This window comes from Panthera leo, chromosome B4 (assembly GCF_018350215.1).
Source record: "Panthera leo isolate Ple1 chromosome B4, P.leo_Ple1_pat1.1, whole genome shotgun sequence".
Lineage (NCBI taxonomy): Eukaryota > Metazoa > Chordata > Mammalia > Carnivora > Felidae > Panthera > Panthera leo.
Window position 1 is genome coordinate 59,533,994 of NC_056685.1, and position 26,957 is coordinate 59,560,950.

Consider the following 26,957-nt stretch of genomic DNA (forward strand, 5'->3'; position numbering starts at 1 on the left):
CCCTGTTTATTTATTTTTGAGACAGAGAGAGACAGAGCATGAACGGGGGAGGGTCAGAGAGAGGGAGACACAGAATCTGAAACAGGCTCCAGGCTCTGAGCTGTCAGCACAGAGCCCGATGCGGGGCTCGAACTCACAGACCACGAGATCATGACCTGAGCCGAAGTAGGACGCTTAACTGACTGAGCCACCCAGGCACCCCTATTTTATTTTTATTTTTATTAACTTAAATTTTAACTTGAATAGCTATGTGTAGTTCGTAACTATTGTATTGACAGCCTCATTCTTGACACTGAGCCAGCCAACTTTTTTCCTCAAGAGCCAAAGAGTAAACGATTAGGCTGTGTGGGCCGTATATACAACCTATGTGGCCACCAGCTGACGCTGGTATGATAGCCACACAGACAATATGTAAATGAAAGTGTGTAGCTATGTTTCAAAAAACTTTATTTGTAAAAATGATCAAAAGGACCACTGTACCCTGAAGCCAGGGGTTGCCAGTCCTGTTCTAGATTATCAACCCTCTGGGATATATCTGTAGTATCATATGAATTTCCTGGAGTTAAAATTCTCATTTATTACCCACTTTTTATTTTTTATATTTTTATTACCCACTTTCTAATTAATATTCTATGCATTGAAATACATTCACAGGAGGTAAAGGATATTTCCCAAAGGCCCTATTTTTTATATTGAATTACTACCCAATATCTCTACTGAATTTTTTTTCTAATGGCTTCCACAGTCATCAGTTTTGCAGATACTCTGGACCTCTTCATTTAAAAATTCTTGTTAGGAGACTGGCAAGTGTCCAGACAAACACATTCTTTCCAGTCCCTATAAGACGGAGAGGGTCTAGAGCCAAGAATCCATGATTCAGGACATAATACAGAAACACCACCCATTCAACATGATTCTTGTAGTCAGTTCTTCTCATCCTGTATCTTGTTTTCTCTCTGCAAATCCCAGCTTTAATTGGAAAAAGCAAGAACACACTTCTTGTGTCCCCCAGTCCTTCCATTTCTGCCTCAGTGCATCACAGTCAACAGAGGGGGTTTTGAGACCTCTTTGAGCAATGTCCTCAATGACACAGGAATTAGCTGTGATGGATAATGGTCAAGGGGTTGGCAGCCAATTAGCTGTGATGGATAATGGTCAAGGGGTTGGCAGCCTCCTCCGACTGTCCATCCAGATACTCTTCCCAAGAAGACCAAGTACACCTGACCAGCCATCATGAGTGAATTACTCAATGAGCGCCCTCAGCATTATGATATGTCTCTTTTTTTTCTGGAGATGGTTACATTTTCTGTCAGAACTTGCAGCTCTTCCTTGAGAATTGCTCATTTACCACAAAAATGGAAATATTCTAGGATAAACACATCAGCTATACTAGATCTGACAATTCCACAAAAATGCTGAGAGAAACAAGTAAATGAGAGGGCTGCAGACGAGGAAGATCAAGGCAGCATGGCCGAGTGCTGGGCAGAGACGTCACAGCTCTTCATCTGAAGCATGCCTCAGCCTTCTCACCACTAAAATGAGGCTGAGACGTCAATCTCTCAGAGTGTTCATGCAGATAGATGATACAAGAGGTAAGCACACGGAGGACAACGATGCACACAGTAAGACCTCAATAAATGCTAGTTCCCCTTCCTTCCTCTCTGTTAAAGAAAATAAGTGACTTGAAACAGGAATCTTTTGGAAGGTCACCCCATATGGTTATAGCGAGGAATTAGAACCAAAAAAACAATTGCATGTGAAATTTTGTGCCCAATAATGACACATTTCATTTTCAGGAAATTTCAGCAAAATATAACTTGACCTTCATCAAAGAGAAATTTCAATTGAATCAAGTTAATTATTTTGGAAGTATATTTTAACATGCATTTCAGACCTTTCACGTACTCTGTGGACTATCATTATGTACCAGCAGAGTAAAAAGCAGAAATGTGTTAGAGGCCGTCTTGGTTTGGTAACACAAGCAGAATCTCCGATTGTACACACTTACTTGGACATGAAAGCACCACATCTTATTCTTGCATCACTCCCCTCAGGGAACAGTAGTTCTGGACTATACAACACATCAACCAACACCGAGAACTCAGCCTGCATCATTGGGCTGAACTGTTGTTCCAAGGAGGCCACGACATCCTGAGAAATAAAGCACAAGAGAACCCATGTGAAGATCTAAATCAGACTTCATACTTTTAAGATATGACAGGCCTAAGAATACTAACCAGAAATGAGACTTGGAATTTCAGAGATGCACCCTACCTTCCCATGGCATCAAAAGTCTGTGCTTTAAGTACAGTCTGGTTTTCTATATGAGTACTGCTTGGGCCACCTTTTTCATTTACAAGATAAGAGAAGGGTGGGTAGGTAGATGATTTCTAAGGATATATATACAAAGTGAAAAGTCAGTAAAGCCACTGTGATGAGCCCTATAGTATCTAGGATTTTAACAGAGACCCGGTAGGTATTCAGCAAATTAGGCTAAAGTGGGATATTCTTTGAGGAACAGCTAAAAAATAAAAAGATTCTCCATGTGTTTCTGGTCATCTAGAACTAACCATATCTTCCAACAGGGAAATTCCTTGATATGATATTTGAAGCAGTATTAGCACTTCACAGGGATTTTATGACATTTAATACTATTTCAAATTACTTTTTTTTTTCCAATTTTTCTAGAGAGAGAGCACACAGGCAGGGAGAAGGGCAAAGGGAGAAGGAGGGAGAGAATCTCAAGCAGTCTCCATGCCCAGTGCAGAGCCTGACATGGGGCGTGATCCAACGACCATGAGATCATGACCTGAGCCCAAATCAAAAGTCAGACACTCCACTGACTGAGCCACCCAAGTGCCCCTCAAATTACATTTTTTGATAGACATTACTGGTCACCTAACCAAGAGCTTTTCTTCACCCTTCTTGCTAACAGAATTCCCATGTTGTTTCTCAATTAGGGAGCAACGTCCTCAGGGAGATGAGGCCCCTCAGCCTAGGGTCATGGTTGATTAGTATAAGCCAATAATGGTCATTCCAGTTCCCCTCCCAGTGATTAGTCTAAGCATGATTACGTGACACAGTCCTGGCTAACAGGACATCGGGTGAGGCTTGCTAAGCAGAGACGGTGGTGTGTGTTAGGGGAGGAAGGGGCATACTCTTTGGAAACTACCTAAGGCTCTCAAGACAGCTTGAGAATGTGAACCCAAAATGTGAGGCAGCCCTCATAAGACCTTTGGAGACCAGCCTTAAGCTGAAAGCCAACAGACCAACAGTGTCAGTGCCCTGATCTATTGAGCTACTAAATTAACCAATGCAGGAAGAGTCCCAACTCCAGATTCCTTGCTATGTGGAATGATGTATTTTTTTTTTATTGTTTAAGCCACTTTTAGTTAAAATCGTGTTAATTATAGCTGAATGCCTTCACACCGACATGTTTCTAAAATGGTCTGTGGGCAGTGACAATTTACTGAACATTCTTTAATGACTAACGCATCCCTTTTTTGTTTTTAAAATAACTGTGTTAAAAGACAAAAAAAAATCTCACACAAAGCAATATTATTTTTCCTTTTATTTATTTATTTTTATTTAAATCCAAGTTAGTGAACATATAGTGTAATGATGGTTTCAGGAGTAATTTCACCCATACCCGTGACATATTTTGTTAAGCAGAAAACTGGTGTCAATTGTTTTTTGTTACTTTCAGCTATAGCAGCACAGATGGGGGTACCACCTCTCTTCATTTCTTATGTCTAGATTTCGGGAGTTAACTCTTGCTGGATTCTTTGTTTCCTTTTTAGCAAAAGTGACCATTTCTACTTCAACTATTCTAATAAGCTTTCTGAGAAAATTCTGACGACAGGTAAAAGAAACTACCAGGAAGGAAATAACATAAATCGGAAACTAGATATTATAAAGGTGGGAAGAAAATCTGCTTATCAACTATAACCATATTTAATAAAATGTCACTAAAAGGTGCCTATTTTTCAGATTACCTCTCTTCATTTTATTTACTAAGCAAATTGTGCTCAGGTTCCTATGATGTGAATTCTGTCTTCATCGTTTATTTTGATCATGGGCCAATATGTAATCTCTCTAACTTGTTATTCCCCCATATTAAAAGTCGAGATAATTATACTCCCAATCACATGGGTTTGCCGGGAGAATTAAAGGTAAGTATGTAGAACCTCCTCTAACACATACTGGCCTCTTTTTATTCCTTGATACATGTTTGTAATCATTACTGTGGAGTACCAGTTAGCTGCAATCATCACCCTATTAATAAACCCAGTGCTTATTTTGCTGTCCTCATCTTACCCAACCACTGCTAAGCATTTTACACACTTGCTTCTACTCTGTCAAACACTTTCTGCTCTTGGCTTCTGTGACATCATACTTTCTCTATTTTCCACCGCCAACTCCCAGTAGCTCCTGGTCGTTTCTTATGAGGGATCTCATCCAAGTCCATGGTTTTAATATCCTATATGTGCTTGAACATCCCACATTTATATTTCCTGCATGGACATCTTGCCAAGATGTCCACTCTGGATTCCTATTCAACTGCCTGTTTGACAAACCCACGTGGACACGTAAACAGGTATCTCGCACTTAAAATCCCCCCAAAAGAATTCCTGATTATAATTCTCCCATTCCTATCTTAGCAAATGATTCAATCATATCATATCCTCTATTCTTTCCAACACCCCACAACTCATCCACCCATCTACCAAGTCCTGCTGGCCTTACAACCAAACATATCCAAAATTCATCTACCTCTCTTCACTACTATCACTATCCACTTAAGCCACACTGCCACCATCCTTTGCCTGAATTAATGCAAGAGACTCACTGCTTCCATGTCTGGACCCTATAATCTATTTATCTCTCAAAATCCAGTAAGTAAATCATGTCATGCTTATCCTCTACTGAAAAATCTCCAATGATTTGCCATCTCACTTAGAATAAAATCCAAATGCCTTACCAAGCAAGTCTCTACATGACTGAGTTCCTAATTTCATAATCCTCTCTTCCTTTGCTCACTAAACTTCCACCCCAATGGGCTTCTCTTGGTTCCTCAAAACTGCCAAATTCATTCCGGTCTAAATACGTTTGAATTTACTATTTTCTCCCAATAAAAATCTCTGTCCTCAAATCTTTGAATAGATTATTCCTCTTCATTAATTCGAATCTCAATTCAAATGTCACCTCAACAGAGTAGAGTTCCCTGCTAAAAGATCTTTCTCCCAGTATTTCTTCACCATGTTGTTACCATGCTTTATTTTATTCATAGCATTTTTTTAAATGTTTATTTATTTATTTTGAGAGAGAGAGAGAGAGAGAGAGAGAGAGAGAGCACGTGTGCACACACACGAGTGGTGGAGGGGCAGAGAGAGAGGGAGAGGAAGAATCCCAAGCAGGCTCCTTGTTGTCAGTGCAGAGCCAAACGTGGGGCTCTATCTCATGAACCTTGAGATCATGCCCTGAGCCAAGATCAAGAGTCAGATGCTGAGCTGACAGAGGCACCCAGGTGCCCCTCATAGTTTTAATTACCTAACATTAAAGCATCCATCTAATGGGTGAGGATAGACCTTCCATGAGAGCACAGAGCCCACAGCTCTATCTCCAGCACACAGTAGCTGGTATCGTTTTCACCAAAGACATATTTATTTAATGAATGCCAGTGAGTGTTCCAAAAGAAGTCCAAGGAACTCCTTCTCTATGCTGTTCTACTCATTTGGCTCTCACGAACCTGACTCCTCTCCTTTTTGACCCTGCCATTTGTCTCTCTTACTTGGCCATTCTGCCACCCTGGCCTCTTACAAGATGTTCTTTGTTTTTCCTATCACTATATTCTCTCTTTTAGCAACACCATCTGCTGTCCTTGCTCCAACTAATATCTCCAAATATAGACTTAATTTCCCATACATTTCACAGTCTGTTAATGTGATTCAGCATATTATCAATGAACATGGCCAACCTCCTTTTACTGTATTCTTTCCTTCCCTGCTACAATAAAAAGTCTTAATAATATCACCCGGTTTCCAAACAGCATTGCCTCTTATATGCCTCTCACTGTCTCTCTCTTATCTCCATCTAGGAGCCACCAGGTCTGTTGACCCTGCTTTCATTATTGGATGCAAGGCCTTTTTCTTCATTTCATTCATACCGCCACCTGGCTGAGATATCTAGTGATTCTTAACTAATCTGTCCTCTTCTAGTCTCTTCCTGATAATTCTTTCCTGAAAACTAGTAACTGTTTAATCACTTATAATGACATTTCCACCAAATTTTTAATGACTCATAGCCTTCAAGCTTTTCATACTGAGTCTAACTTGTCTTTTTAATCACATATAACACTCAGCTATTAAAACTCTGGACCTCTACCAATTATTCTACATGTGACCTCTTGCAATATTTATTCCAGTTCATGTCTTGACTATTCTCCAAGCCAAACAATTTCCTTAAACCATACCCTAATTGACTCCATGAAATCGTCTACAATTATGTGGGTGGGAAGATTTCTGTTATGGGTTGAATTGTGTCTCCCTAACAAAACTCATATGTTGAAGTACTTCAGAATGTGACTATTATTGTATATAGGGCCTTTAAAGAGGTAATTAAGGTAAAATGAATTCATATGGGCAGGCTTTAATCCAATATGACTGATGTCCTTACAACAAGAAGCGATTAGGATACAGACATGTACGCGCACAGAAGAATGACCACAGGAAGACACAGTGACCAGGTGGCCACCCGGTCAAGGAGAGGGGATTCAGAAGGAAAGAAACCTTGAACTTGGGCCAACACCTTGAACTTGGGCTTCTAGCTCCAGAACTATCATAAAATAAATTTCTGTTGCTTAAACCACCCAGTCTGTGGTATTTTGTGATGGCAGCCTGAGTAAATGAATGTAATGTCTCTCTTTACTTGATGTCCCCAGAATGTCCAGGCCAAACACAGGATTGGGATACTATGTAAAAATTTGGGACTAAAGGTGGTTATATCATTTTCACCAATAGGACTAGAAGAGAATACTAAGAGATAAACTGAAACAAGGTTATGAATATTTAATTTATTACATGAGAATTTATGGTAACTTATTTCTCCAAATCTTATTATTATGGTATTGTTTTGATATTACAACTCATTACTATACTATCAAACACATTAAGTAATACATACTCACTAAAAATAACTAAACAACATTTACATAGAAGCTATGTTTTTAAAAAGAATAGTATTGGGTGCCTGAGTGGCTCAGTTGGTTAAGTGTCCGACTTCAGCTCAGGTCATGATCTCGCGGTTTGTGAGTTGAAACCCCCGTGTCAGGCTCTGTGCTGACAGCTCAAAGCCTGGAGCCTGCTTTGGATTCTGTGTCTCCCCTCCCATGCTCATGCTCTGTCTCTCTTTCTCTCTCAAAAACAAATAAAGATACCCCCAAAACCAAAATCACACTGTATACACTGTGTATTAGCCAACTTGACAACAAATTATATTAATAAATAAATAAATAAATAAATAAATAAATAAACAAACATTAATAAAAATTGAAAAGAGTAGTATTGGTAGGGAATTGTAAAGTAAAGCCTGGTCCCCAATTAGAATTTGACATTTCTAACCATATTTTATTTGTGTTACTACATATATTAAAAATTATAATTTAGAAAATAGTAAGCCATTGCATGCTATTATTGTACCTGTAACTTTTCAATGATGTTTCTATAATCCCAAGCAGGCCCTCCAAGAGCTTCCTTAAAACGTGGTCCAGAGCGAGCAGATAGTCTCCAACCCATAGCTGCTCTCTGCACCATATTAGAATGGCTCTTCAGGAAAAGAGTATTCACTTGGCTGTCCAAATCCACTGGAATGGCAATCCCGCGATTCTTTGCTGAAAAAGAAAGGTTTAAAATATTTTTCTCTTAATCTGACTAAAGCTTCTTACACATTACTAAAATGGTCTTATAAGCATAGAATAAAAAAGAAAAAAAATATAAGTTCTATGATGTAATGAACAGTATGGTGACTATAGTTAACAATACTGTATCATATATTTGAAATTTGTTAAAGAGAATAAATATTAAAAGGTCTCATACAAGAAAAACATTCTAACTACCTAAGGTGATGAATGTTAACTAAATATATTGTGGTAATCATTTTGCAATATATTCATATATTAAGTCATTATGTTGTATACTCTAAACCAATATATCAATTATATTTAAGTAAAACTAGGAAAAAAAGAAAAAAATCAAATCTTTAAACTCTGCCATTGAATTATTTTCTATAAATACAAAAGCATTTAACCTGAAAGTATTTCAATTCTTATGACCAATTATTAAACTGGGCTCATTAAACATTCAAGAACTTATTTGATTTCTTGATGATTAATGTTTGAAATGAACTTCATAGAGCATCAATATAGAAAAACAGTGTATAACAACCATGAAAATTTGTACTTTCCCAACTGCCAAGGAAAATATGAAACGAGACACAAAACACATGATAAAATCCTGCCAGTCCGCTCATTAGTACAACTGATGTGCATGTGTGTATGCACACACATGAGCACTCATGCAGAATTCCAGCTAGTGAAACGTCTTAAGAAAAAAATAAAAACTTGAAGAGTACTTAAAAATTTGCATTTGAAGAGGGCACGCGGTACATGTCCTTCTTCCCAAAATTTACTGAAATGTGTATTTCATCAGACTTACGTCACAGTACTAAAAAATGAGAATACTTGCCATAAGGAAAACAGAAATGTTGAGGCATTTTTACAAGCAGAATGAGGATATGACTGGTCCCTCAGAAAAGGAGAGAATATACACCGCTCTACAAGAGCTAAGAGTTAGAACAGGTCTTCCTCAGAATATAGTGAATGAACACCAAGAGTGGTAATGGGGTACAGGGGAGTCATCAGGGCAACTCGTTAAAGCATAGCATGTGAACCGCTGGGAAGCCAAGGCCCTCCTCCCTCTCACTAGCATAAGCAGAGAAGTTAGCAGCAGCAAGTTTTATCCAGAGGATAAAGTTAGGGAACTGCAGAAATGTTTTCTCATGAAAGTGAAATACCTGTCTGGAGAGAATGCCAAATGAAGGTGTCGGGACTTGACAGAGAAGCAGAACAGGGCTTGAAGTAACTCCAAAGATCCTCATCAAATAAGGAGTCGAATAGGGAAGAGAGAAGAGGCAGCTCCAGCAAAAAGAGAAAATATACAAAAGACTCTAACCCCTGAGCAAAGCTCTCCTATTTTAACACTTGTCAGTATTCTCAGCTGGTCTTCTGCTTCACACACACACACACACACACACACACACACACACTCCAAAGGAAAGCTTGAATCATTTATTCAGCCCCTCACTCAGAACTCTGGGTCAGACCTGTCATTTACACAGGAAATGCTAGTAGAGAAACCCCTCAAAACTGAAGTGGAGCCCATGTAGTCATTAAAGACCTTTATAACCATGAACACACCACCAAGAATCACAGGGAAAACTATCATCATTAAGAATAACTGGCCCCATGGGGTGTCTGGGTGGCTCAGTTGGTTAAATATCTGACTCTTGGTTTTGGCTCAGGTCATGATCTCATGGTTTGTGAGTTCGAGCCCCATATAGGCTCCATGCTGACAGTGCAGAGCCTGCTTGACATTCTCTCTTTCCCTCTCTCTGTCTCTCTCTCAAAAATAAATAAATAAACTTAAAAAAAAAAAAGAGTAACTGGCCCCAGTAAAAAACAGAAATGATTCAAAGAAGTACAAAAAATATTTAAATAATTCTAATTATCATCCTCGGAAAATGTGAGCATTAGCAAATTAGCAAATCAGAAAAATAAAGAAATCTTGGAAATGAAAATATAGTTGCACATATAAAGATTTCAAACTGGCTGAAAAAGAAAAGAATAAGAATAAATACCAAGTTCATAATCTGGGAATGTCGAAGAATCTTCTAGAACATAAAGCATAAAAGATGAAAAGGGAGAATAAAACAGAGAGAATATGAAACAGAAAGAGTCATCCAGGAAGTCAAATATCTAAAATGTATAAGTTTCATCAAAAAACGTAAGAGACAAAGGAAGGGAAAAAATTATTAAGAAAATAATAAATGACAATTTACCTGATCTGAAGAAAGACCTATGTCTTCAGACTGAAAGGGCCCACTGTGTGTTAAAAGGATTAAATAAGCAAGCATATTGACCATATTCTGATAAAAACTGACAATGCTATCGTGGGTTGAATTGTGCCTCCCAAGAATATTCAAGTCTAAATCATAGGTACCTGTAAATGTGATTTTATTTGGAAATAGGGTCTTTGCAAATGTAATCAAGTTAAGATAAAGTAATACTAAATTAGGGTGGGCCCTTATCCAATACAACTGGTGTCCTTATAAGAAAGGGGTAAGGGAAACACACACACACACACACACACACACACACACACACACACACAGAGACAGAGAGAGAGAAGAACGCCACGTGAAAATGAAAGCAGAGACTGGACGTACACAGCTTCAACTCAAGGAATGCCAAGGACTGCCAAGGAACACTGGAAGCTAAGAGAAAGGTATGAAGTCTCAGAGAGTATGGTGCCACTCACATCTTGATTAGACTTTCCACCTCCAAAACTGTGAAATAGTACATTTCTATTATTGTAAGCCACCTAGTTCTGGAAATTTGTTATGGTGGCCCTATGAAAGTAATATAAATGCCAATAGCCAAGAGAAAATGGCAAGAACTCCTAGGGGAAAAAAAATAGGATTCCTACAGAAAAAAATACTGGCACCAAACTTCTCACCATCAATATTGAAGGCTAGAATCAGTAGTATTATACCTTTAAGAGCTAATGGACAACAAACTTTGAAACTAGGAGTTTACACCCATCTAAACTGAAAATCAAAAGTGATACTCAAATAAAAACATTTCAGAACATGTCTCAGAAAATTTTCTCAAAACCAGCTATGAAAATCACTAAAAAAAAAGAGAGACAGGAATCCAAGAAAATGTCAGTGTGAATATGAGAAATCATGGCAACTGAGTATGAACCTGAAGAAGAGAATAAAGCAAGACACAAATGAAAGAAGATCCATTAAACATTAATGGCTGGAAAATTTCCTTCCAGTTGGAAAAGTTTCAATATCATTACATGACATCCTTGTCTCTAATGGTTACAGAGTGAAAAATATTTACATCTCATAATATTGTAAAGTCTGATCACTGATTTTTAAATTTTATCACCCTATAAAATATTTCATTATATTTCCAAATAGAATACAAATTCCATATATCATAACGATGTAAAAGCAATAATCTACCTAACAATAGTTAGAACATAGAGTGGGAGAGAAGAAATAAAAACAAAGTCAACATGTTAAGTTCCTCATTTTTCAGCGTGGAGATATGGACATTATTTACAGCTGTTAAATCAAGATACAGAGATGTAAGGATATTATTTAAAGTTACTGTGATTGGGGCACCTGGGTTGCTCAGTCAGTTGAGCAACCAACTTGGGCTCAGGTCATAATCTCACAGTTCATGGGTTCGAGCCCCACATCAGGCTCTGTGCCAATAGCTCAAAGCCTGGAGTCTGCTTTAGTTTCTTTGTCTCCCTCTCTCTGCCCCTCCCCCACTTGTTCTCTCTCTCTCTCTTTCTCTCTCTCTCTCTCAAAAAAAAAAAAAAAGAATAAACTTTTAGAAAATTTAAAAAAAATACTGTGATAGTCCCTGGAAGACTTTTTTAAATGAATGGAAGTAGGAAAGAAAGAATAAAGAGAGACAGAGAGAATACAGCTTCCTTCATATAATGGAAGCAGCAATAATACTAGTTATGCTGGTGAAAATTCTCTGAAGTTGAGAGATACTTTGAAACTTCTTTGAAAACAGGTAATTTTAGCTACCAATATAAAAAGTTACTGATTTAAACAAGAGCTCTAGCTGAAGTTTAAGGAAATAATAAAGCTCTAAGGCAACCCTAAACAATTAATTGTACCACTGCCTAGATTTCCCTAGTGAATGTTTTCCCGATATTCATTATAAACGTCCTTTTCTCCAAAGCATACAATGTCGCTGTCTATGTCCATCACACACAGCAGAGCAACCTCACTCCTGTTCCATCTGAAGGACAGACGGCCTCGACACCGCCAAGCTGCACATATTTGTGTAAATACTCAGTCCTGCGCCACGATCAAGCCCTGGCGAGACTTTCTTCCTTTTCTGGCTCCTTAACAAATAAGCTGGGCTTGCTCTAAACATCCGAAAGTCAAACAGAAGACAATACTGTTCTGTGTTCTTTTCTAAGCAACAAAAAAATAAAAATTGATAAACTTCAATGTTCCTCAAAATATATCATAGCCAAGTTTACACTAACATTTAAAAAAAAAAAATAGAGGAGGGGATTGGGATGTATCTCCCCTTTAGGAATCAGGTACATTAGGTACAACTGACCATCAAGGAAGTGCTGTTGCTGTGAATAGAATGTACACAAAGAAGTATTCAATGAATATTTTTCTTTTTTAAAAATATTTATTTATTTATTTATTTTTGGGAGAGAGAAAGAGAGAGAGAGCGCACAAGCCAGGGAGGAGCAGAGAGGGAGACACAGAATCCGAAGCAGGCTCCAGGCTCTGAGCTGTCAGCACAGAGCCCCATGCGTGGCTTGAACTCATGAACTGCTAGATGAGGAGGACCTGAGCTAAAGTCGGACGCTCAACCTTACTGAGCCACCCAGGTGCCCCTCAATGAATTATTTTTCTAATGACACCAGTGGAGATGCAGTCCAATGACAGCACTTCTATTCATCTCAGCAGGGCAGGCTTCTAATTAGCCATCTCAGGGGAATCTCACCCATCCCAGATGTTGCGGCCACTATTCCACCACGACCAACAGCATGGACACACCAGCTTCAGGAGAATTCACTGGCCCAGACTTTGCCGATAGGGGTTTTTGTTTGCTTGCTTTCCTCAAATTGTACTACTTTCATTGGTATTTTTCTAGTCTCCTATCTTAGCACAAATTGTACATTATAGATTAACTGAGTAAAATACACTACTCTGTCATGCCTAAGGTTAACTCTAGCCGAGGGCTAGATCACAATTTTTAAGTAATAAAAGAAAATTAACTATGCAATGGGGAAAAGAGAATTTGAGTTAAAATAAGTCAGCTGTGGAGATAATGATAAAAATTTTTCAAGCAATTATAAAAATATGAATCCTTTTAAAGATATGGCCTGACATAGATTCTCTACACTGTCAAAATATTATAAATAGTAATTCAAAAGCAAAGCTGACAATGCTAATTAGCTTTCCATATATTATTTAAAAATTAAAGCAGAAAAGAAAATTGTGACTAGAAAAAGAAAAGGCTTACAAAAACCTAAAAGCTAGAATGCAACCAAAAAAATAATCCAAATTTATCTTACTTTTGTTAAATTAGGGAAATTATGGTATGAATAGTACAGTATATCGACATGTGAACTAGGCTGTATTTTGGATTACTGGCTGTCCACTGCCCCCCTCTCTCTCTCATTAAGGGACAACTAATGAATTTACTACAGTCAGTCACTCTTCTGGCCTATAGCATTAACTCCAACTGTGTGCTTTAATGGAATGAGTCACGTTAAAGTTTAAAACATTTAAAAAAGAAATCCTCCTATTTCTCTTCTGAATTAGAATGCAATTGGGATCATACCTTGTTAATGATATTTTGTCAGAGAGTAAGTATATGGAGTTCTTAAAAAAACTAATGGTAGAAAGGATGGGTTGTTATTAATACATTTATCTTTTGTAGAGCTCTGCCTAGCAATAGCTAGTTCTCTAAAATGAGCTATCTTGACTCACAGGTATTTTGATGATTCGGCTAACCTACTAATTAGGCTTATAAATTCTGAAAATTCTCTGGATATGACTAGTCTTTGCAGTGATCTTAAGATATAATCGAAATCTACTTCTAATTATTATTCATTAAATATTGCCTATTGTGTGAAAATTTTTAATTAGACAACATCACTGATGGTGTCTGCCAGAACAAAATCTCTGAGAACACACATATTGCAGTGATGGGTGCCGTGGAAAAAAATGCTTAGAGAGATAAACTGACAGGTTGGGGGAAAGAAAGGCAACAGAAAGAATCAGCACTAATTAGAACACTTGGTTGGTTGTCTAGCCTGACTGTGTGGGCCCACAAGAACCACAACAGTTGGCCCACAAAGAAGGTGTGATGGGGTGGGCAGTGTGGTGTCTTTTCTGTATCATGTCATAATATCCATGGTAAGTCTCTATTGAAGCACGAGTGCTGTTAAATGTGAAGAACATTAAAGATACAAAATGCATCTTTCCTGTTTGGCACTCAACATACACTCAATTAATGCCCAAATTGAATAATTTTATAATTTTATGGGTTATGCAATAACTACTATTGGCACACCTGACTGATCATCTGGAAAAAATAAAGTTGACTCCATACCTTCTACCTTATAACATAATATATTCCAGACAGCTTGAAATTGTAAACAGCCACACCAAGAACACAAACAGACAGACAGAAAAATCAAAATCATGAAAATTCTCAACGGGAATTAAAAACAAAAACAAAACTCAGTCTGATCAAGGCCATTCTGAAGATGAAAGAAAACCTAAAAAGCCTGAAAGAAACTAAATTTCTGCATGCCAAAAAAATAAAACAAAATAAAAATTCAAATGACAAATGAAAAACTTTTTAAAAATGTTACTTATAGGCAAAGAACATATTTTCTTAATAAATTAATGATTGAGAAAGTATTAAGGTTAAAAAAACAAAACCTTTAGGGAAAGTGGGCAAAACACAAGTAAATCCACAGAAAAGGAAATATCAAGGACTCCATCATACGGACAGATTTTTTTCTTCATTCATAAAAAGAGAAACACATATATAACAATACTGTTATTTAGAATGATATCGTCTATAACAATATTTGTAATTATCTATAATGACATGTTAAAATTGGCAAAGATCTAAGAATTTGGCAACAACATGCTATCGAGGAGGAAGATGCTCTCCTACATCACTGGTGATATGTAAATTAAACAATCTCTTCAGAGGACAGTGTCTGTCAAAATTAAAATACCCAGAAAAAACTGAAGATTCCCCGAAGGGGAGGTGGGTAGGGGGATGGGCTAAATAGGTGATGGGCTAGGAGGGCACATGTGATGAGCACAGGTGTTGTATGGAAGTGATGAGTCAGTAAATTCTACACCTGAAACTAATATTACACTGTATGTTAACTAACTGGATTTAAATAAAAACATGAAACTAACTAAATAAATGAATAAAAAATAAATAACCCAGAAATCCTACTCCTAGGTATTTACCTTATTCTTCCTCATAGGCAAAATAATTTGAAACAAAATAAATATTCAGCAATGGGGTTAAATAAATTAGAATATAGGCCCATAATAAGATCTTATGCAGCCAATGACAAGAGTAGGATATTCATTCATTTACGTATATTCATCCATTTATTTTATTCATGTAATAAATATTCACTGAGTACCTACAGAGGCTCCAGGCACTATCTATCTCAGGCTCTAAAATTTTGTAACAGATAGGATACTTAGCACTGCTAGTTAAGATACTTATTCTGCTTTGTGATCTCTGTACATGTTGTTTACTCCCAATGTACTAGAAATTCATTGAGGACAGGAAATACAGTTTGACAGATTGTTTTTCCAAACAACTAAAATAATAACATTGCAGATAACGAACAGTCATTATAAATCCAATGAACCAATGAATATGTGAAAAATTTATAAGATTTTGTCCCATCTTGTAACTTATTCAGATTTAATTTTTCAAAAGTAATAATGACAGTTTGAAAAATCAGAATTACAGGAGTGCATTATGTCAAACTCATCACACAGTCAACTACAACACCATAGGTAGATTAAAATGGATTTGTTTGTTTAATAGAGACTGAATTTCTCTTCTCAAAGAGTTACTATTTTCTACATTTCAAATTTTTGGGGCAAAATTGGCTTGAAGATTGATGTTCATTATTCAAACCATTTGTAGAAGATATTTTACAGAATTTCCATTTGGAAAAAAGATTCTGTTGCCAACAAAGTACCCAACATTAATCCCCCCCAAATCATTTGAAGATTATGAAACACATGGAACAAAATTCTTTTTTAAGTGAAATAATATGGAAGTAATTTTTGGATGCTTTTTCTCAAAGTACTTCTAACATGTGCTATTGTGTCTTATGTAAAAGAGTAAACTGAGGAACAGGTACTGACCAAGCGCATTTAAAACTGTACATGGCCTTAGGGCGCCTGGGTGGCTCAGTCGGCTGAGTGTCCAACTTCAGCTCAGGTCGTGATCTCATGGTTTGTGGGTCTGAGTCCCGTGTCAAGCTCTGTGCTGACAGCTCAGAGCCTGGAGCCTGTTTGGATTCCATATCCCCACCTCTCTCTCTGCTTCTCCCCCGGTCAAGCTCTGTCTCTCTCAAGACTAAAATAAACATTTAAAAACATAAAAAACAAAAACAAAAAAAACTTTCCCTGGCCTTAATGGCCCTATCATTTCTCAAATCTCAGTGCATTTATGGTGTGCATTTATTCCAGAGATCCCCATCCATACTTGCTTCTAAACCAGCCTTAACTTACCTCACTGAGGAGAGAATGATAGAGATATATATATCTTATTCCAGGTAGCCCTCTGCCCCCTGCCTATGACATTACCTGGGAATTTGCATTTATTACCATTTAAGACCCTGTATCTTCCTATCAATTTCAAATTCCACATAACTTGGGAAAAAGTGTAGCAATGGAGGTAACTATCAGTAATTTCTGCAGATACAAATCACTCAAAAGCACCTCAGCTTTTAAAAGATTAGGAAGTTTATTCAGATAAACCTAATATGATATACATGGTACATTCACAACTGATCACAGCTTCAACTTTAAATGCTTATGAAGTTCTATCAGACAAATTGAACATGACATAAGGAATGCACAACTGATCAAGGCCTCAACACATTTGATAGTAACTGATAAAACTGTAGCATATTTCTGGAGTATTCATGAAGGAAAAAGAGACAAATGATAGGAAGCACTCTTTTTTCTATAAGGACTTCCTCCAAACCCTTACTAACTTAACTCACAATCTCCTTATATTCTTTTTAAGTTATTTGAAAGCTGTATGCATTCGTTTCACGTACAGCTTAAATTACCATTTTGATCTACATTTTGTGTCTTAAAGGCATAAAACAAATAATGCTTGTTGAAACTGATTTGACAGTGGGGCATCACAAATGCCTGGTAGCATGTGTCAGCATTGAAGATCCTGGCTCTGTCCTCATGTACCTGTGTGACCTTGGGCAAGCTGCCTCACCTTGCTGAACTCACATCCCCATCATGAGATGGGGTAAGAATTATGTCCACATCGTAAGGTTTACCACACCGTCCAACACTCAATAAATACTTACTGCTCTCAGCAGCGTAAGCACTAATGAAGGAAGTGCTCTTGTCTTTTACTACTTTTTGTATCTAATGTACAAATAATGAAGAGAACTAAGAATTTTTGGTAATAAATGAGTTGAGTTTATGTACTTGAGAGCACATTACAAATTGCAAAGTGTTATGTAAATGTAACTACACAGAAAGTTCTTGAGCTATGGTGGTCTGACTTACCAATTTTTCAACTTTACGATAGTGCAAAAGTGGTACACACTCAGTAGAAAAATCGTACTTTGAATTTTGAATTTGGATCTTTTCCCTTTTCCCAGGCTAGTGATATGCAGTAAAATCCTCTCTCACAATGCTAGGCAGGTGACAGCGAGCCACAGCTCCCAGCCAGCCACGTGATCATGAGGGCCCTGCACCCGTGCAACCATTCTGTTTTTCAATTTCAGGATAATATTCAATAAATACATGAGGGGCGCCTGGGTGGCTCAGTCGGTTAAGTGTCCGACTTCAGCTCAGGTCACGATCTCGCGGTCTGAGAGTTCGAGCCCCGCGTCGGGCTCTGGGCTGATGGCTCAGAGCCTGGAGCCTGCTTCCGATTCTGTGTCTCCCTCTCTCTCTGCCCCTCCCCCGTTCATGCTGTGTCTCTCTCTGTCTCAAAAATAAATAAACGTTAAAAAAAATTTTTTTAAAAATAAATACATGAGATATTTGGCACTTTATTAAAGAATAAGAGCTTTGTGTTGGATGATTTTCCCAACTGTAGGCTAATGTAAGTGTTCTGCACACATTTAAGGCAGCCTAGGCTAAGTTAAGATGTTTGGTAGGTTAGGTTGTATTAAGTGTATTTTTGATTTATGATATTTTCAAGTTAGGAGGTGTTTATAGGATGTAACCCCATCATAAGTCAAGGAAGATCTGTAATAAATATTTGCATTACAGGAGTGTGTTTACCAACTTATAAATGCACTGGACATTTGCTTTATGAAAAGAGTGTACTCTTGACTTTTTCTTAAATATGTATCCTCTTTGTTCTCTCCAATATTACAAATTCTTACATATATGAATTGTGTTAAATTGTAGCACCTCTTTGCATTCTTAAAGGGTTGGTGAAGCACAAAAATGATTTTGCACCTGAGTTGTAAAATTTCAGGTAAATCCCTACTCAGCAAGCCAAACTGCCAAGTTCTAGTTTATTTTTTAGGGCTTCCTAAGATAGGACTTCTGGGGGAACACAGTATGGCATACTGTGGCATACTCAGAGAAACCTGGATTTTAAACCCAACTCAACTACTTATTAATTGGACAAGTTATTTAACCTTTCTAAGCCTAAATTTCACTATCTGCAAAATTCCTAGCCCGTGAATTACTGTCAGTCAACAAACACTCATTAACCTGATCATCCAGACGCTTTCAGGACCTACCAGTCAGTGAATAAGGCAAAGTCCCTGCTTTCATAGTTTACATTCTAATGAGAGAAGCAGACAACAAGAAGGAAAAATAAATAAACAAACAAGATGGTTTCAAACAGTGTTAAGTTCTAAGAAGAAAATAAAATAATAGAATAGGATAAGGAGCAGGAAGAAGGTGGGACACTGTCTATGGAATGTTCTGGAACATTTCACCGAGAACTTACATTCTGAGCATATGACAATCGGGCCGAGGTGGGGGGATGCCGAGGGAGAGGATCCAGACGGAAGAAATGGCGTGTGAAAATGCCCTGAGATGAGAACAAACCTGGTGTAGATTAGAAACAGAAGGAAAGCCAGTGTGGGTGGACCAGCAGAATTGGGCGAGGAGTGAAGGAAAGGTAGAAAAAGAAGACGAGGCTCAGACGATAAAGGGCTTTCTAAGCCACGGTAAGGAATACAGTTTCAAGTGCAGTGGAGAGTAGGTGAGTGATAACGACTTGACGTACATTTTAAGATTGTTCTAACCGCTGTGTAGGGAATGGATGGTAGTGAGATGGGGGGTGAGGGATTCAGTAAGAAGATGCTTCTGTAGTCCACGTCACATGAAGGTGAATTTGGAGAAGAGTGTCACACAGGAAAAGAAAAAAGATATATTTTGGAAATGGAGCCAATAGAGCCTGAACAACATAGAAAAATCAAATGTGACCCCTAAGGTTTTAAAAGAGTACCAACTGTAAAATAGTTATCCTTTATATTAGGACAAAAATCTGCCTCTTACAGCTGACACATGTTAGTTATAACCCTTTCCCTGTAAAAGAAGTTCCTTATCACCTTCAAATGTCAAAAGATTCTTATGTTCACCCTCAGCTTTCTCTTCTTTGTCTAAATAGTTCAAATGTTTGCAATCACCATTCAAGTAAGTTGGGTTTAGATCACTTTACTACTGTGGAGGCTCACTTCTGAGCACCTTTCATTTTGAGTATGTTTTTCTATGAACAGCATCCATGCCCAAGCAAAAAGAGATGTGGTCTCACTATCACAAAGCAGACTTTGCTTTCTACCTTCTTAATCCCAGACAATAGTTTTTTATCAATGTCTTTGTGATCGGCACTTCATAATAATTGTCCCTCAAAGTCTAAGAGGGGAAATAAGGTTATGACTTAGGATGAGCTAAACTATGATCAAATAAAGACCATAAGAAAAGTGTGAGTGGTCAAAGGGGGGTAAGCTCAGCTCTAGATATGGGAGTTAAGAATGGCTTTTATGGAGAAATTAGAACAAAACATTTTGAATAATGGGAAAGATGCTGACAAGCGGCAATGGTGGAAACTGGAGAGAAAAAGAAAAAGAACCAAACAGAAATACAGAAAGTAAGTTACAGCGTGAGCAAGGCTAGGGCCTAATAGTTGAGTCTTCTGTCACATGAGTTGTGTGGGAACCAGCGGGCAAGGCAGTCAGAAAGGTAAGGTAGGGCTGTGCTCTAGAGACCATGAATGTTACAGTAAGAAATCTGTGCTCACAGGTGCCTGCGTGGGAAGTGTCTGACTCTTAGTTTCAGCTCAGGTCATGATCTCACGGTTCATGAGATTGAGCCCCGAGTTGGGCTCAGTGCTGACTCATGGAACCTGCTTGAGATTCTCTTTCTCCCTCTCACTCTGCCCCTCCTCCCTCAAAATAAACTTTTTTAAAAAAGGAAAGAAATCTGTTCTCAGTTTGTTAGACAAAGGGATGGTGCTGAAGGCTGGGGACTTTGTTGTTACTGTTTATAAACCAACAGAGAGAATTTCACTTCAAGAAGATTACTCTGGTAGCAGATTTATTTAAGTAAAGAAAGACAAGCGAGAACATTGCATTGCTACAGTGGTCCAGAAAGGAAGTCAAGGCTTTAATGGAAGGGAATGAAGGAGAGCTACAGATGCAAAGGGACAACAGAGATAAAGTTTCCAGAGCTTTATCTCGAGTGGAAAGGACAAATGAGGAAGTGAAAGAAAACATGCCTTCTCACAAAGATAAAACTGCGATTTTACACCAAAGCATCACCCTTCCAAACCTACCTTGATTACAGACTTAGGTATAATTAATTTTTAGACTCTTTATCACCCATGTCTTTATAGCATACAAAAAGTCACTAAAATATTCTGCTAAATCATAAGGTTCAAGCCAGTAGAGGATTGATAGAAAATGAAATCTTATAACTTAGAAAAAAAAAGAGATCTTTAGACTAATATGGTGCTGGTGACTATTTTAAATCTCCAACACTGGGCCATCCTGTTATGCAAGAACTGGTTTGACTGCACAAGAAATACCACTGATGTCAGAACTCAGACAGAAAGCATGGCGTGGGGTCTCACTTATGGCTCAAAGTTCTTCATCTCAATTTTCTTTAAGTTTATTTATTTATTTTGAGAGAGAGAGAGAGAGAGAGAGAGAGAGCGAGCGAGCAGGAGAGGGGCAGAGACAAAGGGAGGGACAGAGAATCCCACGCAGGCTCCATGCTGTCTGCACAGAGCCCAACTTGGGGCTCAGTCTGAGGAACCAGGAGATCATGACCTGAACCAAAGCCAAGAGTTGGATGCTCAACCTACTGAGCCACCCAGGCGTCCCTCTTCATCTCAATTTTTAACTGTATGAAGAGCACACTTTCCACATTCTGTGTAGGGCCAACTGGTATTTTTCCTCCATTGCATTTGCTAAATACTGAGGGAGGAAGAGGAGGAGGACAAGATGGATGAGAAGAAAAAGGAGGTGGAAGAGGAGGAGGACAGAGAGAGAAAGAAGGAAGAAGAAGGCAGGCGGCCTTAAAATGTAAAATATAGAAACATACTTGGCAGCTAAGACAATGTATTCCTATGTAAAAAAAAAAAAAAAAAAAAAAAAAAAAAAAAGCATCATCTTATTGCTTTGCTTTTCCTTTGGATTTTATCTTTTAATGACTAGAATATTTCCCAGACGATTTCATCCAAATAAAAATGCTTTTGGTAATGGTTCATTATAGCTTAAAAGTATATTATTAAAAACTAAGAAGTTATACTAAAGCATGAACAACAGAACCAGATACACCTATAATTTCACCACTCAGAGATCATCAGTGTTAATATTTTACTTATATCCTTCTGGACATTTTGTTATGTGTGTCTTTTTAAAGTAAGAATTAGGTTCTCTTTTGTGTCCTTCTTTTTATTATGGCCTCGTCCCTCATTTCTTCCTTTCTGTTCTTAAAGGATTCATTCCTAGAATCTGTAGGAGGAGAAGAGCAAAGTTAAGTGTCTGCACTAGGCAAGAAGGGCACACAGTCCTGACGTGATCCAGAGCTTCTGAGTCAAAAGGAAGCAGAGGTGCCTGTGTGGGAGGCTGCCAGGGGTGGCGAATCAGAACTTGGAGGGGTGAGGAGCATGTCAATGCTCAGGGACAGCCTGGCACAGGGTATCAAACGTGATGAGCGTATGCATGCGAAGGAGTGACCAGCAGAGTCAGGGATCACGCTGGTGGAAAGAAGGTCCCTCAGCAGCTCGAGGTAGACTGTGGGTACCCACAGGAAGTAAAGAGGGTCCCTTCATAGAAGGGCATCAGAGGCCAGGCTGCCAGGGGACACACCATTGTGGGGTCTGGCCTCGCATGTGTTACCTAAGCACAAGTAGGCTGTGTGTGTGGAGGAGGGTTCCTGACTGTTGAAGCATTATGCTTATCAGTTATGTGAGGAGAGCCAGCATCCCTAGAAAGGGAAGTTTTAAATCCAATAATAGTAAAGCTCTCTATTTATCATACATTTTTATAGCCCTCAATATAGCATTATATATTATATATAGTATATAGTATTATATAGTATATTATTCTCTCGTGTTTCTTGTTAATAACTTTTCTCTTAAGTATTTAATATTTTTATTGTTAGTGTGAATAATGCATTTTACACAGTGTAGTCTGTTTCGTTTTGGTATATAGAAAATCTATCAAGTTTACTACTTATTTATAATAAATAACTGAGATGAACTCTATTAGTTCCTTAGTTCTAAAATTTTAAAATTGATCCTCTTAGGTTATCTTAGGTTATTTATTCAAATTAAAATTGAGCAGTCATTAAATCTTGTTAATATACAGTCACTTAGGTCAATTTGCGGATGGAGGAAAGACAAAATTTAGATGGTCATTAATTAGTAAATCATTTATTCGTTTATCAAATATTTACTGAGCATACACTATAACTAACCCTAGTCAAGTTACCTAATCTAGATAGTTGTGTTTTTCCCAAGTGTAAAATGTAAATAAACAAAGAACCTATCCAGGCATTAAATGAGACAATGCAAGTAAATTGCTTAGCAATGCACAAGGCGACTGCTCAAGAAATGTCAGCGGTGATGACATACACTGTAAGTTACCCTTCCCAATGCCTGCAGAACCACCAGTAGTTGCGAGAGTGCTCAAGCTCATCTGTTTTTTAAGTCCAGTATTTCTCTTAACAGAAAGAAAGAAAGAAAGAAAGAAAGAAAGAAAGAAAGAAAGAAAGAAAGACAAAGGAAGGAAGGAAGGAAGGAAGGAGGGAGGAAGAAAGAGAAAGAGAAAGAAGGAAAGAAAGCAAGAAAGCAAGAAAGAAAGACAAAGGAAGGAAGAAAGGAAGGAAGGAACGAACGAACGAACGAACGAACGAAGGAACGAAGGAAGGAGGGAGGAAGAGAAAGAGAAAGAGAAAGAAAGAAAGAAAGAAAAGAGAAAGAGGAAGGGAGGGAGGGAGGAAGGAAGGAAGGAAGGAAGGAAGGAAGGAAGGAAGGAAGGAAGAAGGAGGGAGGGAGGAAGAGAAAGAAAGAAAGAAAGAAAGAAAGAAAGAAAGAAAGAAAGAGAGAAAATAGGAATTTATGAGAAACTCTCTCTAAAATCTACTAACCTTCCCTTAGCTATAATCCTCTCACCTTCCATTTCATTTGTAATTTCTGAAGGCTTCTATATACAACAAAACCTTAGTAAATACTGATGGATTTCAAACAACGTTGGAAAACCAAAACCCTTAAAAGGTCCCACTGCTCTATGAAGGTATTCGGATGCCAGGCTACTTAACAGAGGAAACAATTCTATAATGAAATGTGAGGCAACAAACTAAACTCCTTTCTGTAAAATCTTCTGGAGCTATGTTAGTGTCATATACAATATTAAATTTAAGTTTAGAAATACAAGAATTAAAAATATATAAATAAATTTTAAATTTTGGAAAAAAAGAAATAGAATAATTATATTCCCCTCCCCAAAAGTATGCAACATTCAGACCTGTTTGCTGCTCATTGCTCTTTCCCATACCTGCTTTCTTATTAAATTGCAAACTGGAAAGCCACTTGTATTGCCTACTAGCCAAAAGCCCAATTTCTTTAACAAAATGTAAAAATAGATAAGACCTGACATTCTGACTTACCCACTTCAGCCAAAGTTCTGATACAAGACTCCACAGATGATTTCTGTGCTGGATTTGGCCAGGTGCAATTGTAAATCCTGAAGGCAGATTGAAGCAGCTGAATAAAAACTGGCTGATGTGTCTGAAAACAGAAAGTATGCAAATAGACCATTAAACCATTCATGCTCCTGACATAGCATTTATGCATTATCAAAAATGTTCATCAAAATAAACTATGATCAGAGAGCCAAAGCATAAGAGACTGTTAAAAACTGAGAACACACTGAGGGTTGATGGGGGGTGGGAGGGAGGGCAGGGTGGGAGGGAGGGCAGGGTGGGTGATGGGTATTGAGGAGGGCACCTTTTGGGATGAGCACTGGGTGTTGTATGGAAACCAATTTGACAGTAAATTTCATATATTAAAAAATAAAAAATATATATATATATATAAATAAAATAAAGCTGATATAGGCAAAAAAAATAATAATAAACTATGATCAGGTCTTTTTGAGTGTCAGTGCCATTCACAGAATATCTCATTCAACAAATATTTATTATGTACCCAGCTCGTGACAGGCACCATGCCAGACTCTATAGAAAACCAATTATTTGCATTTTATATTCTTAATCAGAAAGAAATTGGCACTTTTTGAAGCCAATGACATGAATTTAAGTATTTACTTTAATAATCTCTGGTTTATTTCCCAGTATAAATAGAGGAGGTGTTTTGGGTTTGCTTGTTTGACTGATTGTATACTTTGGTTTCATATGACATGAAAGTACAGGAGATAATAATTATGACCTACAAAAACAATTTCATATGGTTCTAATAGTTTCAAAGTTTCCCCTAAAGAAAGTATAATTGAAATGGAATTTAAAAAAAATTTTTTTTACTGTTGATTTATTTTTGAAAGAGAGACAGAGCGTGAGTGGGGGAGGAGCAGAGACAGAAGGAGACACAGAATCTGAAGCAGGCTCCAGGCTCTGATCTGTCAGCACAGAGCCCTACATGGGGCTCAAATTCACGAACCGTGAGATCATGACCTGAGTGGAAGTCAGATGCTTAACCGACTGAGCAACCCACCGCTCCTGAAATGGTATTTTTATAAAAGTAATACACAATCAATGTAGCATATTTGGGAAACACAGAAATGAAAATCACCAATAATCCTACCATGTAGAGATAATCAGTATCGAGATTTTGAAGATATTTACTCCCTGAGTTTTTCTGTGTATACCTGCACAGAAACACACTCAGATTTGGATGATCCTATATTGCAATTCTGGGGCCTGTTTCACTTCATATTACTTCATAATCATTTTCCTTAGTCATAAATATTTCTTTTAAAACATGATTTCCAATTGCTATGTAATAAGCCACCCTACAGACACACCATAATTTATTTAGCTATTCCTCTATTCATGGACATTTAAGGTCGATATCAATTTTTAAGTACTATAAATGCTTGAATGAAAATCTTAGTATATAAATTCCTGCTAATTCTTTCAGGATAAATTACTAAAGTGGAATTATTGAGTCAGAATGCCTGTTCATTTAAAGAACTGTTCATTGCACTATTTGGCACACGGCCAATATACTGAAATGAATATTCCTATTATGCTTAGAGGGAGAAGGAATAATTCAATTTGAAGATAGAAGATGGGGCCTTTTTATTTAAAATAAAGTTTGGTAAACTCAGGGGCATAATAATAAAAAATATGAGAGAAAAATAACCTTCAGAAGTGTGATAAATGACTTCCTGGTTAGATTAAACTTTTTTCCTACTCAAACGAGGGAAGTAAATCATGCGTCAGAATGCTTTTGTATTTGTTTACGTTACCTGGAGGCTGGTACTGTTGTCTGAAAATGGGGAATTAAAGAAGCCGCTCACGATGTTCATTATTGACTCGGTAACACACTTCTCCAAGAAGATGTCTGCGTGTTTCCTGTCTGTGGTTGTGTTACAAACCTGGAGAGAAAAATAGAACAACTCAATACGTCCTATCACATCTTTGAATGCTAACTCAATACTGAGACCTTGTAGAAATTGCTCTGAAATTGTTGTTTATAACATTTCTTGTGCTTTTTAAAGTTGTTTTAAATAGACACATTTCTACCTAAAATCTATTAAAATTTTATCATTCTACTGTAGCTGCTCCTTTAAGTTTGGTTGTCATTTCATCCTTGGACCAGAGTTCTTTCATAGACCCCAGCCCCTTCCTCCTGCTCTGCTCCTACACACTCTTGCACACCAACCTTCTCCCTCTGTCCCCAAGCTTGGCTTTGCTGGAAGACACCCTTGTACACAATGTGAGCGAATCAAAGAGGAAACAGTCATTATAAGAAAGGGGTGAATGTGATTAATGGTGGTTTATATCTCTACATATTTTCACCTATAATACCTGGCCCAAATTGGAGATGCCAAGAGAAAATATTTGGCAAGGAAAATAGAAAGCTGAAAGAAGATAAAACTCTTTCCAACACTTTTGACCTTTTCATCCATAGATTAACTGGGAAGCATGGAAGTGTGCCTTTGTATGCTTCCTTCTTCATGTAAGCTAAGCAAGAAGAGATAATACACGTGCTAAGGATATATCAAAAAAGAACATAGGCCTGGTTCCTGCCCTGCTCTATGTGATTAAATGAGGCAGAAATTGGTCATTTTGTAACACAAACTACAAATTTCCAAGTATGTCAGGGGAGACAAATTGCAACAGTGAAGATACATGATTAAAAACAAATG

At 37.7% G+C, this 26,957-nt stretch overlaps 1 protein-coding gene across 2 annotated transcripts in view; it reads right to left on the reverse strand.

The window, feature by feature from the left end:
* The window catches only part of ITPR2 (inositol 1,4,5-trisphosphate receptor type 2), a 485,618-nt gene that overhangs the window by 224,011 nt on the left and 234,650 nt on the right, over positions 1–26,957 (reverse strand). For both annotated transcript variants that reach the window (XM_042946117.1, XM_042946116.1), the window contains exons 33-36: positions 26,055–26,183; positions 24,235–24,355; positions 7,698–7,888; positions 2,009–2,151 (exon numbers count right to left, since the gene is read on the reverse strand). In XM_042946117.1, the coding sequence (XP_042802051.1) occupies positions 2,009–2,151; positions 7,698–7,888; positions 24,235–24,355; positions 26,055–26,183 (584 nt within the window). The remainder of the gene's footprint in view (positions 1–2,008; positions 2,152–7,697; positions 7,889–24,234; positions 24,356–26,054; positions 26,184–26,957) is intronic.